This window comes from Brassica napus, chromosome A10, assembly GCF_020379485.1.
Source record: "Brassica napus cultivar Da-Ae chromosome A10, Da-Ae, whole genome shotgun sequence".
Taxonomy (NCBI): domain Eukaryota; kingdom Viridiplantae; phylum Streptophyta; class Magnoliopsida; order Brassicales; family Brassicaceae; genus Brassica; species Brassica napus.
In genome coordinates this window covers 3,228,187-3,243,627 of record NC_063443.1, presented here as the reverse complement: position 1 = coordinate 3,243,627, position 15,441 = coordinate 3,228,187, and the positions used below count along the sequence as shown (strand labels likewise).

General features: G+C 38.1%; 5 protein-coding genes across 7 annotated transcripts; 2 read left to right on the top strand and 3 right to left on the bottom strand.

Annotated features, from left to right (window-relative positions):
- The first annotated feature begins 1,259 nt into the window (after positions 1-1,259).
- On the top strand, positions 1,260-5,092 carry LOC106391131 (protein SMAX1-LIKE 6-like). The gene is made up of 3 exons (XM_013831699.3): positions 1,260-2,674; positions 3,154-3,409; positions 3,504-5,092. The coding sequence occupies exons 1-3, from the start codon at positions 1,542-1,544 to the stop codon at positions 4,875-4,877; spliced, it is 2,763 nt and encodes a 920-aa protein (XP_013687153.2). The 5' UTR covers positions 1,260-1,541; the 3' UTR covers positions 4,878-5,092.
- Positions 5,066-8,077, bottom strand: LOC106391132 (internal alternative NAD(P)H-ubiquinone oxidoreductase A1, mitochondrial). The gene is made up of 6 exons (XM_013831700.3): positions 7,201-8,077; positions 6,395-6,838; positions 6,146-6,309; positions 5,791-5,905; positions 5,479-5,658; positions 5,066-5,396 (listed from the first exon to the last, which is right to left on the bottom strand). The coding sequence occupies exons 1-6, from the start codon at positions 7,672-7,674 to the stop codon at positions 5,244-5,246; spliced, it is 1,530 nt and encodes a 509-aa protein (XP_013687154.2). The 5' UTR covers positions 7,675-8,077; the 3' UTR covers positions 5,066-5,243.
- A 1,561-nt stretch (positions 8,078-9,638) lies between these two features.
- LOC106391135 (protein PSY3) lies at positions 9,639-10,552 on the bottom strand. Its single transcript, XM_013831705.3, has 2 exons — positions 10,376-10,552; positions 9,639-10,049 (listed from the first exon to the last, which is right to left on the bottom strand). Exons 1-2 carry the CDS (start codon positions 10,464-10,466, stop codon positions 9,916-9,918), a joined length of 225 nt encoding a protein of 74 aa, XP_013687159.2. The 5' UTR covers positions 10,467-10,552; the 3' UTR covers positions 9,639-9,915.
- A 1,501-nt stretch (positions 10,553-12,053) lies between these two features.
- Positions 12,054-12,998, bottom strand: LOC106399344 (PHD finger-like domain-containing protein 5A). Of its 3 annotated transcripts, none has more exons than XM_048743520.1 (2): positions 12,874-12,998; positions 12,054-12,554 (listed from the first exon to the last, which is right to left on the bottom strand). In XM_048743520.1, exon 2 carries the CDS (start codon positions 12,525-12,527, stop codon positions 12,195-12,197), a length of 333 nt encoding a protein of 110 aa, XP_048599477.1. In that variant the 5' UTR covers positions 12,528-12,554; positions 12,874-12,998; the 3' UTR covers positions 12,054-12,194. The 3 variants fall into 3 exon arrangements, with proteins under 3 accessions (XP_048599477.1, XP_013695273.1, XP_048599478.1); XM_013839819.3 differs by having other exon boundaries at positions 12,879-12,996; XM_048743521.1 differs by having other exon boundaries at positions 12,054-12,557; positions 12,874-12,987.
- Positions 12,999-13,332: 334 nt separating this feature from the next.
- LOC106391133 (probable protein phosphatase 2C 2) lies at positions 13,333-15,378 on the top strand. Its single transcript, XM_013831701.3, has 3 exons — positions 13,333-14,060; positions 14,334-14,678; positions 14,905-15,378. Exons 1-3 carry the CDS (start codon positions 13,599-13,601, stop codon positions 15,247-15,249), a joined length of 1,152 nt encoding a protein of 383 aa, XP_013687155.2. The 5' UTR covers positions 13,333-13,598; the 3' UTR covers positions 15,250-15,378.
- Positions 15,379-15,441: the final 63 nt, after the last annotated feature.

Here is a 15,441-nt window from a genome sequence, read left to right as displayed (position 1 = left end):
GGAACGTAATATAGTACCTGCTTGTCGACGCTTTTGTGGCATGAGTCTATTATATATGTCTTTTAGTTTTGAATAAATTTTAAAATATTAAACTGATACATGTAGCCAATATTCATGCAGGTGGTCAATAATTGTTTCCCTTTGATTGCTCTGAATATATATACGTATTGACGTAGATGCATTGGTTAAAAGTTCATAGGGTTTGATGTTCACGAGGAGGATATGAAGGAGGGAAGTGAAGTAGGGTAGGAAATAAGAACAGAAGCAAAAGAGAAGAAGACGATGATAATTAAACAGATTATTTCCAAAGAAATACTGAATCAATATTAAGTAGGTTCGAGAAGAATATGAATAAAAAGTTTATTATTTAGTTTCAATAAGAGTACATAAAATGAAGATGTTAAAAATGCTGATATTAATGTCGTAGAAAATGCTCTTTTAACTTTCCAGTAGAGGTAACAAAAGATAAATGATCGAGTAAAAAGATGCCTTCGCGATCAGGAATCAAAGATGTGCAAAGTAAAGTGAAACCAAAATAACTTTATTGGATGTGGATGATGAATGACAATGACGCAAAAGAAGCATATAAAAGGTGGTGTTTGGGACCCTAATCACTTATGCTTTTCCTCTTTATCTAGTTATGACATTCACCTAATCTTTTTATAAAGTTGAGTCACTGTCTACCACTCAATACATGTTTATTTCCTTCTATAATTAATTTGACTTTTCTTTGTTAATCCCACTCGCTAGTATAGTTTACCATCGTTGAATAGTAAACTATTAACTAACATAGGTTTAAAATATAGGGAAATTCTAGAGTGGATTAATCTTAATAAATTGTGAAAGTCTGTATCATCACAGAATCGAGAATAAATGTTACGAAAGACGAATAGTTGGGGAAAAGAAAATATCAAATCAATATTCCATGAAAAAGCAGTGAAATTTTTTGATGGAACAAAGAATCAACATAATAATAATATTTTTCGTGGCCATTAAAATTAACAATAGATTTTCATGAAAATACATAAATGATGATATGGTTAGAATATATAATCACATTAGTGGTTTGAATTTCTGCTGGGATTAATCGAACCTTTTGGCATGCAGAACAAGATTTTTCAAACAAAATGATTCTACGAGCACCACATAATATTATTCTATTAAAAACTCGAAAATCAGACAGAGAAGATATTGGAGGACCCCACGATCAATATACGACCAAACACAGTGACTCCTTCTGCAAGACTAGTAATCTGAACATATCCATGCGTAAGATTTGAGGATTGAAGAAGGCTCTAAAAGCAATTATTTTTTAATAACCACTTTTAAGCTAAAGAGACTATATAAAAGAAGTTTTGACATAAATATCACATTTCATGAAAATTCACGCCTGACTTTATTTAATAAATATTTTTGTTGTCTTCTTTGAGTCTGTGATTATTGTTGGTTGGAGAGAGTAAGTGGGTTGGTTTGATTGGAGGAGAGAGGCTTCTGGTTGATTTTTCTAATTCAATTTTTGTTTTTTTTTTCCTCTTCCGGCGATGCCTACGCCGGTTAACACGGCGAGAGAATGCTTAACAGAGGAAGCAGCTCGCGCCCTCGACGACGCCGTGGCCATCGCTCGTCGGAGGAGCCACGCGCAGACGACGTCTCTCCACGCCGTCTCGGCTCTCCTCGCGACGCCGTCGTCCCTCCTCCGCGAGGTCTGCGTCTCACGCGCCGCCCGGAGCACTCCCTACTCGTCGCGTCTCCAGTTCCGAGCTCTGGAGCTCTGCGTCGGCGTCTCTCTCGACAGACTCCCGTCGTCTAAGTCTTCGGGAGAAGAAGATCCTCCGGTGTCGAACTCCCTCATGGCGGCGATCAAGCGGTCTCAGGCGAACCAGAGGCGGCACCCGGAGGCTTATCACCACCTCCACCAGATGTCGCACGGAGGATGCCAGACGACGGTTCTGAAGGTTGAGCTGAAGTACTTTGTATTGTCGATTCTAGACGATCCGATTGTGAACCGGGTCTTCTGCGACGCCGGGTTTCGGAGCTCCGATATTAAGCTCGACGTGCTTCACCCTCCGGTGACAACGCAGTTCTCGCGGGGTCGTTGTCTTCCGCCTCTCTTCCTTTGTAACCTTCCGAGCTCAGATCCGAATAATCGTGTTGGTGGGAGCAGCGACGAGAATTGTAGGAGGATCGGACAAGTGTTGTGTCGGAAAGAGAGGAGGAACCCTGTCCTTGTCGGAAACTGCGCTGACGAAGCTCTTAAAACGTTTGCTGATGCGATCAACAGTGGGAAGAAGCTAGAGTTTCTTCCTCCGGAGATTAGCGGGTTAAGCGTAATCAGCATAGAGAAGGAGATTAGCGAAATTGGATCAAGAGGTAACGAGGAGATTCTATTGAAGCTTGATGAGTTAGTAAACGACTCCAAATCTACAGGAGTGATGTTTAATCTAGGAGAGCTTAAGGTTTTCTTGAGCAGTGAAACTTCTTCTAGTGATGCTTTGGTGAAGTTGGTGTTGAAGCTCTCTGATTTGCTGAAACGTCAAAGTAAGAAACTGTGGTTCATTGGCTATGCATCGAGCAACGAGACCTACACGAAGCTTCTGGATAGGTTTCCTAAGATCGATGAGGATTGGGACCTTCATGTTCTTCCAATCACATCCTCAAAACTTCCAAAATCCAGGTCTGCTTTCGCAATTTTTTTTGCATTATACTAACATTTAGACTATATAAGTTTTTTGAACAAAAAAAAAAAGACTATATAAGTTTAGTTTTTATAAACATCTTGCACTTGAAAAACATACTCCCTCTGTATCACTTTAAGTGATTTTAAAGGTTTTTGCACTTGGATTAAGAAAATACAAACTTTTATACAATTTATCTTGGTTACATAAAAATATTATTAAATGAAATTAATTCAACCAATAAAAAAAAATTCAATATTTTACAATTGATCACAAGTTAAAATGGTATAAAATTCTATCTATAATAATGAGAACATCAATTATTTTGAAACAATTTTGTTTCCTCTAAACACCACTTAAATGATACAGAGGGAGTAATATATATTGATAGGAATAGTTTATTGTGTTTGCGTCAATATTGAAAACATAATCTGAAATATTTTAACATATGCACTAAAACATTATCTGTTGGTTACAGCTTGATGGGATCCTTTGTTCCGTTTGGAGGGTTCTTTTCATCTACATCAGATTACAAAGTATCTTTGAGTGGTGGCACTGTGAATCAGACGCTCCCTAGATGTCACCTCTGCAACGAGAAGTGTTTGCAAGAAGTAGCTGCCGTTGTCAAGGCCGGTTCAAGTCTCTCTGTAGCTGATCAATCTTCCGAGAAGTTACCCTCTTGGTTAAGAGCTGCTGAGACCGAGTTAGACAAGGGACCAACGAAAAGTACCAAGGTGCGTTTTAATTCAACTTCTCTTTTCCTTGTTTTGTAATAATGGTGTAAATGCACTTATCTTGAGAGAGATTTCGCCTCTTTATTCAGTGCAGGCTGTAGATAGCACAAACGCATTAGCTTCTCAAACCACAGCTCTGCAGAAGAAATGGGACAACATATGCCAAAGCATACATCAAACTCCACCGTTTCCTAAGCTAAGTTTTCAGACCGTGAGTAGTCCACAGTTGCCAGTTCAGACCGAGAAGAGTGTCGGAAGCTCAATCTCAAATCCAAAACATAAGGAGGAGGATCTCACGAAGACATCGGTAACTTTGGGTTCTCCTTTGAGTTGTGTTACTACAGATCTAGGTTTGGGAGTAACCTACGCATCAAAAGAAACACACACCACACCGAGAGAGAAACAGCTTCTAGTGACACTAAACTACTCTTCCTTAGATGATTTCAAGTGTCTGAGAAAATCACTCTCTCGTAAAGTCCCCTGGCAGACCGAAGCTGTGAACGCCATTAGCCAACTCATCTGCGAAAGAAGAAACCGCGCGAGGAGTGGAGTATGGCTGGCTCTTCTTGGACCTGATAGAGTTGGGAAGAAGAAAGTAGCGTTGGCTCTCTCCGAAACCTTATTTAAAGACCAGGCTAATTGCATCAGTGTTGATTTTGGAGGAGAGCATTGTTATGTTGATGACAAGTTCAGAGGAAAGACGGTGGTTGATTACATAACGGGTGAAGTATCGAGGAAGCCACACTCTGTTGTGTTGCTAGAAAACGTGGAGAAAGCTGAGTTTCCGGATCAGATGAGATTGTCTGAAGGTGTGAGTAGTGGGAAGCTACGTGACTCGCACGGAAGAGTGGTTAGTATGAAAAACGTGATTGTTATTGCAACTTGTGGGACCGTCAAGGAGAAAGAGCATGTGGAGTTTACGGAGGAGAGAGTTCTCAGCGCTAGGAGGTGGAAACTGCAGATTAAGGTAGCTGATACTGCTAAAGTTAGCGTGAATAAGAGAAAACATGAGGGAGACACAGAGCTGCGTGCAGAGAAGGTGCAACGTTCGTATCTTGATCTGAACCTACCAGTGGATGAGACAGAAACAGAGGAAGCCAAAGCTTGGTTTGATGGTTTCATCGAGAGATTAGATGGAAAAGTGACGTTCAAACCGGTTGATTTCGATGTGTTAGCCAAAAGCATTCAAGAGAAGATCGTTTCTCATTTTAAGATGTGTTTTGGAACGGAAAGACAGCTAGAGATTGATAACGAAGTGATCGTTCAGATTCTTGCGGCTTCTTGGTCATCATTATTAGGGGAAGAAGAGAGGAACGTTGTTGATCAGTGGATAAGATCCGTTCTTGCTCATAGCTTTGCTGAAGCGAGGCAAAAGTACGGTTCAAATCCTAAGTTCGCCGTGAAACTGGTTGCTTCTAGAGATTTAGGTGGCGGAGTAGAGTTACCAGAGAAGGTGGATGTGATATGAGGTAAGTGTGATAGTTACAATCCTAATTGTTTTGTCATCAGAGAGGCCTTGGTTTTGAGTTTTGGTGCTTGTAAATTAAAAAATGTATAATAGATTTACTACTAGTAGCTGAGGTATCACTTGGTACATAACTTTGTGTAGGGGTTACCAATTTGCCACAACACTTTATTTTTGGCATTTTGAGTTTATTAGAAATAATAATAATTTCTCCTTCATAATACTGCATTAACATCAATTAAACAAGAACATTTCATTTGATCAAAAAAAAAAGAACATTTCATTCAAAAGTGAACCCTATCTTTCTACAAGGCTGTATTGGCCTCATAGAGTAAGAAAAGAGAGACATAGCAATGTGGAAGAGCTGGATCAGATACGGCTAATGTCACGGCCGAAAACGAAAGTGGTGAGCCAGTTAATAGCAACGTAGAAGCGGTTTCTCCAGCTGAGGACTCGAGTCAGATATGCAGACCTCCATATGAACCAGCTCACAAACCCTGCCATTGATATCCCTTTTCCTTCCTGCACACGCAAGCTCTCCTAAACTTAGCTATCTATGTGAATTAGGGGTTTTTAGTGAAAGTGAATGATCTTTGTTATATACCTTGCTCTCACGAAGATCAACGAGAGCTTTGTATCTCCCAATAGTGGCCATACTTCCCAAATGCTTGTACACAAATGGTTCTCCAAGTTCAGTCCCCTTTGCGCTCCAGGCTCTTCCTCCTCCAGCTTTTCCCATCACGTTCAGTAGATTCGCCAAGTACTTGCCTTCTCTCTCAGCCACCTTCATTGATCACAGACTTGGTTTAAGCTAAGGCACACAAGTTAAAAAAAAAATGGAATACTTTTTTTTTTTTTTTTTTTTTTTGAATGAATGTAAAAAAATGGATTACTCTTACAGCAACATTAACCAGACCTGTGCAAGAGCAGGAAGTGTTGACTTCCCTGTGCTCTCAAGATATCCACTACAGTCACCAATTGCAAACACGTCTTCTACTGAAGGTACACGCATCCACTCATCGATTCCAATCCTATTAAAACAGAATCATCCAAAATCAGAAACAAAAGAAAACAGAACAAGCTTGTTGTAATCAGGACCGGTCCTGGACAATGAATCATTCGTCTATGACCCTTACATTTTTTGAAAAAACTACATAGACGTAGGCTTCCAGATTTGTAAAAATATTGTTTATTTAATCTTTACTAAATCTCATACAGTTCCCAAAATCTCAGGACCTGCATTGGTTGTGCTATATTGGAATTGTGCTAACCTGCCACCTGGATCTTTAGGAAGACCAAGAGACTTAACAAACGAAGATGGACCCACACCAGTTGACCAGACTAGGAGACCGTAAGGAACATCGGTTCCATCATCAAGGATCAGCTTCTGAGGCTTCACTTCTTTCACAATCCCACGCACAAGCTTCACTCCAGACTGTAACTCAAAAACTAACATATTCTCAAAAATCCACATTCTCTCAAAAAATAAAAGCAAAGTAAATATATGTAATAATAATAACCTTGTTTAACTGCTTAATCGCATACTGTCTGAGCCCATCGTCGAATGAAGAAAGTATATCCCTCGCCTCGATCAAAGTAACACGAATGTCGTCCTTGACATGAGCATATCTCTCACGAACATCTTTCATGATGAAATCACTCAGTTCACCGCTAAATTCCACACCGGTTGGACCACCTCCAACCACAACGCAATGCAACAGCCTCCTCTTCTCCTCTTCACCTATCCCTGGAACTTCGGAGAGCATGAGGTTGAGAAGAAGCTTCCTGCGGATCTCCTGAGCGTGATGAACCTCACGGAGAAAGATGGCGTTTTCTAACACCCCGTTAATCCCGAACGTGGATGCTTCTGCACCGCAAGCTAGTACTAGTTTGTCATAAGCGATCTTGAACTTCCATGGCTCCAGTGTGGTGCTTAACCCATCTGTTACAGTCTCACAATGCACCTGTTTATAACCAAGAGCAGAATCCACACATGAATATAACACAAAAACCGGTTTAGACACTAACACAAAACCGGTTTACACATTAACATCAAAACCACATGCATTGCTTTGAGTGTGTAAACCGGTTTATACCCGAGCAATTAGCAATAAAACGTTCCCAAATTTCAGAGCAATTAGCGGTTAACAAGAGCAATTAGCGGTTAACACAAAAACCGGTTTACAGATTAACATCACAACCACATATATTGCTTTGAGTGTGTAAACCGGTTTAAACGGAGCAATGAGCGATAAACCTTGTTCCCAAATTTCAGAGCAAGTAGCGATAAACACAAAAAGCCGGTCAATACCGGTTTAGCAATTACCTCATGGTTTTCGGAATCAAGACGCGAGCAATTAGCGAGGAAGTAGTAAGAACCGGGTTCTCGCGAAATCGCCGGTTGGATACGAGAGATCGGTTCTGCGACAGACCGGAACTCAAGCGTACCGACGCAGGTAGAAGCCAAGAGAGGAGTGAAGACCATGTGGTTCCTCGGAGAGACGCAAACGACGTCGTAGATGCTCGTGTCGATCCCTTTCATAAGACGACAACCCGCCCAACCCGACCCGAGAACCAGCACTCTGGGCTTCTCTCCTTCTTTTGTCGGAGCCAAACCGTGGTAACGTTGCTCCTGCTGCTCCAGCCCATTATCTACCTGATCGGTCGCTTGAACCGTCTCGCTATGTTGAAGAGCCGTGCAGAAGCGAGAGGAGAGAGTGTAGGACTCGGAGTTTCTGAACAGGTTTCCGACATAGGAAGTTGTCGGAGAGATCCTGGCGAAGTTTTTGATCCAAAGCATGATTCTTTATGTTCTAGAGTGATGTAAGAAAGGTTATTTAAAGCAATAAACACAATATTATTTGCCCTAAGTTGTTGGAGAATCGAACAACTCTTCTTCAACCAGCCGCCTCTGGTGCTGTATCACAATTGTATGCATATATGAGCATAAAACCTACGTGACAGATATGGAAATGACAGGTGGCATTTCTTTTTTTTCTCTTTTTTTTTTGCTTAAGACATTTCCTTATTTCTCTCCAAAAATCAATGTAAAATTTCGTATTTGATGGCCTCAAAATATTTAAAACGTTTTATGTGGAAATATCAAAGAGTATTAATTACTATAACATTCAACGGCTGCTGTTTCTTCTATATATATAAACGAAATTGTTACGACCGTACACGATGCCATGTTGGATAAAGAAAATTGTAAATAAGCTAAATGGTGTTGAAAATTTTATATAAAAGTCTATATATATAATAAGAAAAGAAACGTCAGCATTCAAAAGAACTTGGAGCTAAAGAAACGACAATAAAAGAAACATGTGATTCACTCAGACGGTTGTGACGCGCAAGAAAAGGACGTTAGAATATTCGTTGACTGTGTCTGTGATTGGCCACTGTGACGGATTCAGAGACCGCCACCGGCGGCCCAAACTCCTTGTCGTCGACAGTTTTATGGCCCAATAGGCTCATTCATGTAGATCATTTTATTATTTTGGGATTCATGAAAGCCCAACCTATTTTCATCTTCATCTATCTTATTAAATAGAAATGTTTTTGCAACCTAGATAACAATTAAAAACAAAAAAATGGTTTTGTTAGATAACAGTAAGTTAAAAAAAAAGTAATGAGTTTATGCTATTAAAAAAAAATGAAAATTTATTATATTATATTAAAAAATAATAGGTTTATGTTACTTGATATACATATTCATATCAAAATAATAAGTTAAAATTGATTTATATCAAAAATTCATTCAGAAATATACATATATTCTTTTTTTTTGATCAAAAATATACATATATTCAAAATTTTGATTTTTACTAACATATTTTCCAATAACCATTACAAATTGTTTTTCAATATATATAAGAAAAATAAAATACAAAGTCTAATTTCAAACACCAACTTAAATTATGGTTTTTATATTTCACATTGAAATTTAAAAATATAATATATGTGATTATTTATATGATTGTACGTATAAAATATTATTAATTATAAGAAAACGTATTTGATGATACATATAAAATACGATTAATTATATGATAATACATATTTTTGTAACCTATGATGACACATATAGGATATATAATAGTGATTAGGGGTGGGCGTACGGGTATGTTTGGGATTTCGTGTTTTATTCAGATCTTTGAGGACAGTTCGAATTTGGATAACCAATTTAAATTGGTTTGGTTTAAATATTTGGATAGAGAATTAATAATTATTTAAGTATTTTGGAGTTTTGTGTATATTTTAACTATTGTAGATATTTACGTTTGATTATTTGTATATATTTTCAAGTATTTAAACGAACTTAAAAGTATCATATATATTCTGGATGTTTTTATATATATTAAATCTAAAAATAATATATATAAGTATATAAATCTATTTTGGATACCCAAAATATTTTGATTCGGATCGGATTATTTTTCAGTTCTTCAAATACCAAAATTTTGAATAATTCGGATATTTAATCAATTTTAGTTCGAATTTGGTACTACTTATTCGGATTGGGATTGGTTTGATTCTTCGAATTTGAGTTTTTTGTCATACCCTAAATAATGACATAAAAGACAAATAGCATTATAATTTTTATACACTTACATCCGCGGATGCGTGGACCAAAATTTAGTCTTGACTTATGGTGATATAATTGTACATATGCATACAACATTTAATAAAAATATTCTCGAAATGTCACAGTTCTTAATCCGATTTAGATAAAAAAATTATCATATGTATCTATAAATAATGTTATTCTCACAAAGACACATCTATATTGATGAAATTTCATACAAAAAAAGTCCTGTTAAACTAACAGGAAACAACAGCCACAAAATCTGCCATACATGTTTATTAATTTATCAGTACATATTATTTGCAAAAGGTTTTATTTCTCAGTATATAAATACATGAAATGCTGAGAGAAAAGGAGTAAGATTGAAATATATAATTATGTAAATATATATATATCTCTAAAACATATATAATCTTGTTATTTTTCTCTTCATAGTAAGAAAACATTTTGTTATGTTTATCTTCCCCCTCTCCTACCTCCTCCACGCCTCCCACCAGGTGGGTTGTGTCTACCGTTGGCCGATGGCTCATCGTAGTCATTGGTGTGCACCATCATCAATGATCTACCTCTCACCACCATCTTTTCATTTTCTGTTATGCATGCAATTTAAAATATATATTAAGAATCTAAAACTTATCACCAATCCAGAAATTAAATAATCACGGAAGCTAAAACCACGGTTGAATAAAATAATACGAAAGACTAGCTATCTCCTTAGGCACGCATGTATAATCAGCTACTTGACTTTATACGAGATAGATCTAAACCATGTTTTATTAAAATTCTGCTTGATAATTATAGCTGAGGAGACTGGGCAATCCATATACGATTATGGATATGAAAAGATACAACTCTATGTTCTTCCTTTTTATAGTATGTGGATGGGATCGATGATGAGCTAGATTGTTCTAGTTACCTGGAAATGATAAACTGAGTCGAGCCGAAGAGACAATCGAAAGTGCAAAGAAGATGCATAAACATAGCCGAATTGCGGTACTATAACCCATCCTCTCTAAATTTTCCTTCTTATATTTGTATCTCTCTCTCTCTCTCTCTGCCCTCTATTCAACTATACCTCTCGTCACCCTCTCCTTTTATAAACGCAAAATGTTTTATTAGCTTTCACACTACTTTAAAATAAGGTAGTGCTACACACCCCGAATATTATAATCTATGTACGTAAAAAACTCTACAATCTCATTTTGAAATGTCAACTTTAAAAGGTATATTAGGGCTCTGATGTTTTAGGGCACAACAAACTTGAAAACATTTTGATCAAAGATTGGTATGTATAGAGGCCTAAAAAGGCATGTCCTTGGAATATTTTGATGCCAATCTATCTACTTGTACTACAAATTATTTCGCATGATTTTAGCCAAAAAAAAAACAAACTTAGTTCGCATGTATGTTTTGATTGAATGTATGCTTATCCATTAATACACAGCGTAATTTTTTAACCAAAATATGAAAATGACGCTTGTATCTTAATGGTTCCATACAGTATCTAATTTTCATTTGGACTTATCACTTTGAGAAGATAAACCTCGATTAAATACAAGATATTAATGAATTAATGTAGCAATAAAATCAAAGATCGAAAACACAGAACCTGTTACGGATGTCCAAACAGCAGCTGATGCTTACCATATGGCATCGTCTTAGTGGATGTATGAGTTGACAATTTCAGACAAATCGTGGATTCCACAGTTAGCACAGAAGCGAGGCGAACATGTGTTGCATGGGGCGTTGACTTACAGGCACCGTCCGTTTCAAAACATGTCAACGTCAGATTGTTTGGCCAAAAAAGGATTTTGGGGTTTTCTCACTTTTTAAAAGGAAAATTTCTGACCATCATGTGGGGTTTTTAACGTAATAGTTGATATCCTTTTTGGTCGACGTCAGAGCCTTAGAGATATTGCGTAATCTTTTACGCTTTAAGTTGACATTAACAATAGTTATCGTACAGCGAAAAAGACGTAATTTTATATTTCGGGATGAAGAGGTTTATCTATCTATCTATCTGCCTCTATCTTTTGACTTTTTCCTTTATAAAATGGGGAATTCTCAACCAAAAGTTGGACTACTTATATCTGAAATGTATGGAAAATTTGGATACTTATTCATACCATGTAATACGTTAACAGTGGTTAGCCATCATTGATACGTTCGTGATGATGGATATGATCTTTAACAAGAAGTGATGATAAATGGGATCATGGGATGATATATACACATGCATGCTGGCGCACATTAGTTGTCTAGCAAATCCCATATACAAGATAGTTATACTTATATACCACCATCTTAAGCAAAGGCGGCCCAAGAAAATGCACCGGCAATTCTGGTTCCTTTCTGTTTCTAGTTATTTGTTTAAATCTTAAACATGTGAGTTGATTTTACTTCAAAACTGCCTGCTAGATGTTCGATACATTTTTATGAACATGTCCAACATTCAGAGGTACTTTACTTCTCTAGATTCTAAACTGCCTGAGCCACCAACTGAATCATATCGGACGACAAAAGAACGGCTCTTGCATACATGTTCGGTCAGAGGATCGAATTACTCGAACAAGAGGATGTTGTAGAGTTGCAGATAGAGGAACAATCACATTCTAAACATTAACCAACCATAACAAAGATAGCACGTCCAGCTAATCAATAAGGCACAAGAGTAACAACAAACATTTGTCTTTTCTTTGAGTTCATGCCTAAACAAAGACGAGTACAGACACTTGTCATCGTTTCTTGAATCCATATTTCTTACGTTCATAGAACAGATCAGTCTTCGCACTCCCGAGATTGACAATCTTGGGACAACCATCTCTATCTTTCTCCTGTTGCGTACACTCTTTGCAGTAGTAAGCATCTGAGATCCCAACACCTCCGCATATGACACACCGTCCTTGAAACGAACCATAGTTGCATTCATCGCAAATCCGAACCAGCGTACACGGGCGCACGTAGGAATCGCAGACGACGCATTTGCCATCGCATTTCTCGCACAATCGCCCAATAGCAATGCCAGGTTGTTTCCGGCACATGATCAAATCAGGATGATGCTTAGCCATGGCTGCTGAAACAAGGCTCTTTGGGACCTGCTAGAAAAAGAAACAGATGAACATAGTCGTAAGTAACCGTTAAAAGACATAGCAATTCCACTTCTCAGAGGAATTTCAACGAACACTTGGCAGTCAGTAGTTCTATTCGAAAAAAAAATTGAAATCCATTGCAGACCGAACAAAGGCGAAGCAAGCAATAAAAAAAACAATCGCTGAATCGAACACATAAATCGATTTAAGTTAAAATCTTCGCGCCGGGAAGCAATGGAACGTGTGTTCGATACCACAAACACTAAGAATCCAGATAACCAATCTCATAAACCCAAAGTAAATATAAAAACAAAGTGAATGTAACCTGACTTTGAAGGAGAAGAGGAAGAAGGTGTCACACGAGTTAGGAAACTATGCGATCCAGGATCTCCGAGCGACGATATGAGCGGCAGAGAGACGGCCGCCGGGAATAAAAAGTGTGAACCGGGTCGGGTTCTAGAAATATTTTAAAATATCCATGTATCCATGTCGGTCCGACTATTATGGGCTTTCTGACTATCGGGCCTTCACTCTAAACGGCTTTTATTATTTTCAGATGGGCTTTCTTTCTATTTTGACTTTTCCTCACAATATGTAACACGTGTCATGAAAAAAATAATAATACCACGTGTTTCATTATATTTCTCCTCCCTCCACCACACATCAAGGTCAAGTGATCAAATGAATTTTTTGTTCATAACCACAATTTATTTCTCTTGACTTTTTTTTTTCGTTTTGTTATCCAAATTATTTTTTCTGGAAGAGTAACAACAAAATGGAGTTGACCAACATTTTTAAAAAATAAGGCGGAACAAGTGGACTGTGGCGGTGGGTTCGTGATTTGAAAAGTCAAAGAAGAAGAAGATGGTGGTGGTAGCGTTTGACTTTGAAGAAGAAAGCGTCGTCGCCGATAGGCCTCGAAGACTTCTCTTCTATTTATAGCTTCTTTTCACCTTCGTTGATAACATTCATTCAAACGACTAGGAGAACGCAAACAAAATAAATATACAGAAAAAAAAAATCATCAACAAAAAAGGTTTAAAGGAAACGATGTCTGTTGCCGTCTGCAGCTCGCCGGTTTTCTCCCCGTCCTCGTCTCTTTTCTGCAACAACAAGGCGTTGAACATTTCTCCGGCGCATCAAAACCTGACTCTGTCTCATTCCCATCTCACTGCTCTTGCTTCTTCTCCTTCGGCTGCGTCTCCCACTTCGCCGTTCTGCCTCCGTCTTCTTAAACCGCCGGTTAATTCAGTGTTTGGTTCGGACTCTGGTCCCTTTGACCGCCAGCTGGGAGGCGTTCTGAAGAGGAAGCGACCTACGAGGCTAGACATACCGGTGGCTCCCGTGGGTGTTGCAGCACCTATCTCTGTGAAAGCAGAGACGACAAGGGAAGAAAGTGGAGAGGTGGAAAGGGAAGGTGATGAGTTTTCAGTTTACTGCAAGAGAGGAAAAAGAGAAGCTATGGAGGATCGGTTCTCTGCCATCACCAATCTTGAAAGAGATCCCAAACAGGTAACTTCAGTTCTCTTTTATTATTTCAAATTGTAATAATTACTAGAAAAATGATATTCCAATATGTATTATATATAATCTCATTTTTTGTGTGGGAATCAGATAGTTTAGATTTTAGAATAAATTTATTTTGCCAAATAAGATTTGGATTTTAGAACATTGAATCAAATTCAAAGCTCCCTATCAAAATTCTAATATGACCAATGAATCATATGTGAAGTTCATATTGTAGAAGTAGTCATTAAATCTCAAATGTTGTTCTACGATTTGCAGGCAATTTTTGGAGTCTATGATGGTCATGGAGGATCAAGAGCGGCTGAGTTTGCGGCTAAGAACTTGTGTAATAACATTCTAGGAGAGAGAGGTAGTGAGAGGAACGAGTCAGATATTGAAGAAGCTGTGAAACGTGGTTACCTAACGACTGATTCTGAGTTTCTCAAGGAGAAAGATGTTAAGGGAGGATCTTGCTGCGTCACGGCTCTGATTAAAGATGGGAATCTCGTGGTGTCCAATGCCGGTGACTGCCGTGCTGTTTTGAGCGTTGGAGGATTCGCGGAGGCTCTGACTTCTGACCACCGCCCTTCGAGGGACGATGAACGGAACAGAATTGAAAGCTCGGTAATAATTCATACCTCTATATTAACATTTAATGTTTGTAAATCATTTTTCAATAAACTTATGGTTGATTTTCAAGAATATGATTAAGTAGTGCATTGATATTTAGTCTTCATTCAGTTTATATTTTTCTTGGTTTTTAGGGTTTTAGAAAAAAATAGCAACCTACGTAGTACAACCTCGTTTTAGTATGTTTTTGGTTCTGAGTTTTAGCATGATAATCTTGCAGGGCGGTTATGTTGATACATTTAACAGTGTTTGGAGAATCCAAGGATCTTTAGCGGTATCTAGAGGAATCGGAGATGCGCATCTCAAAAGATGGGTGATATCTGAGCCAGAGACAAAGACTTTACGTATCAACCCCCAACACGAGTTCTTGATCTTAGCTTCAGACGGTCTGTGGGAAAAGGTTGGTAACCAGGAGGCAGTAGATATAGCTCGACCGTTCTGCATGGGAACCGATCAGAACCAAAAGCCATTGCTAGCGTGTAAGAAGCTCGTTGACCTCTCTGTTTCACGAGGCTCCTTGGACGATATCAGTGTGATGTTGATTCCGTTACGCCGCTTCATCTGACCAGTGGAGATATGTAGAGATTAGAGAACACCTTAAGAATGTTTAAACTTCATTTGTCATATTAGTTATTAGGGCACTCTGTGTATATTAACATACCGTATGTGCATGAGTCTTAATTGTTACGTAACACAGGATATCTCTAACGTTTATACCCCTATATATATAGCTGATAAATACATACTTCAGCTAGAA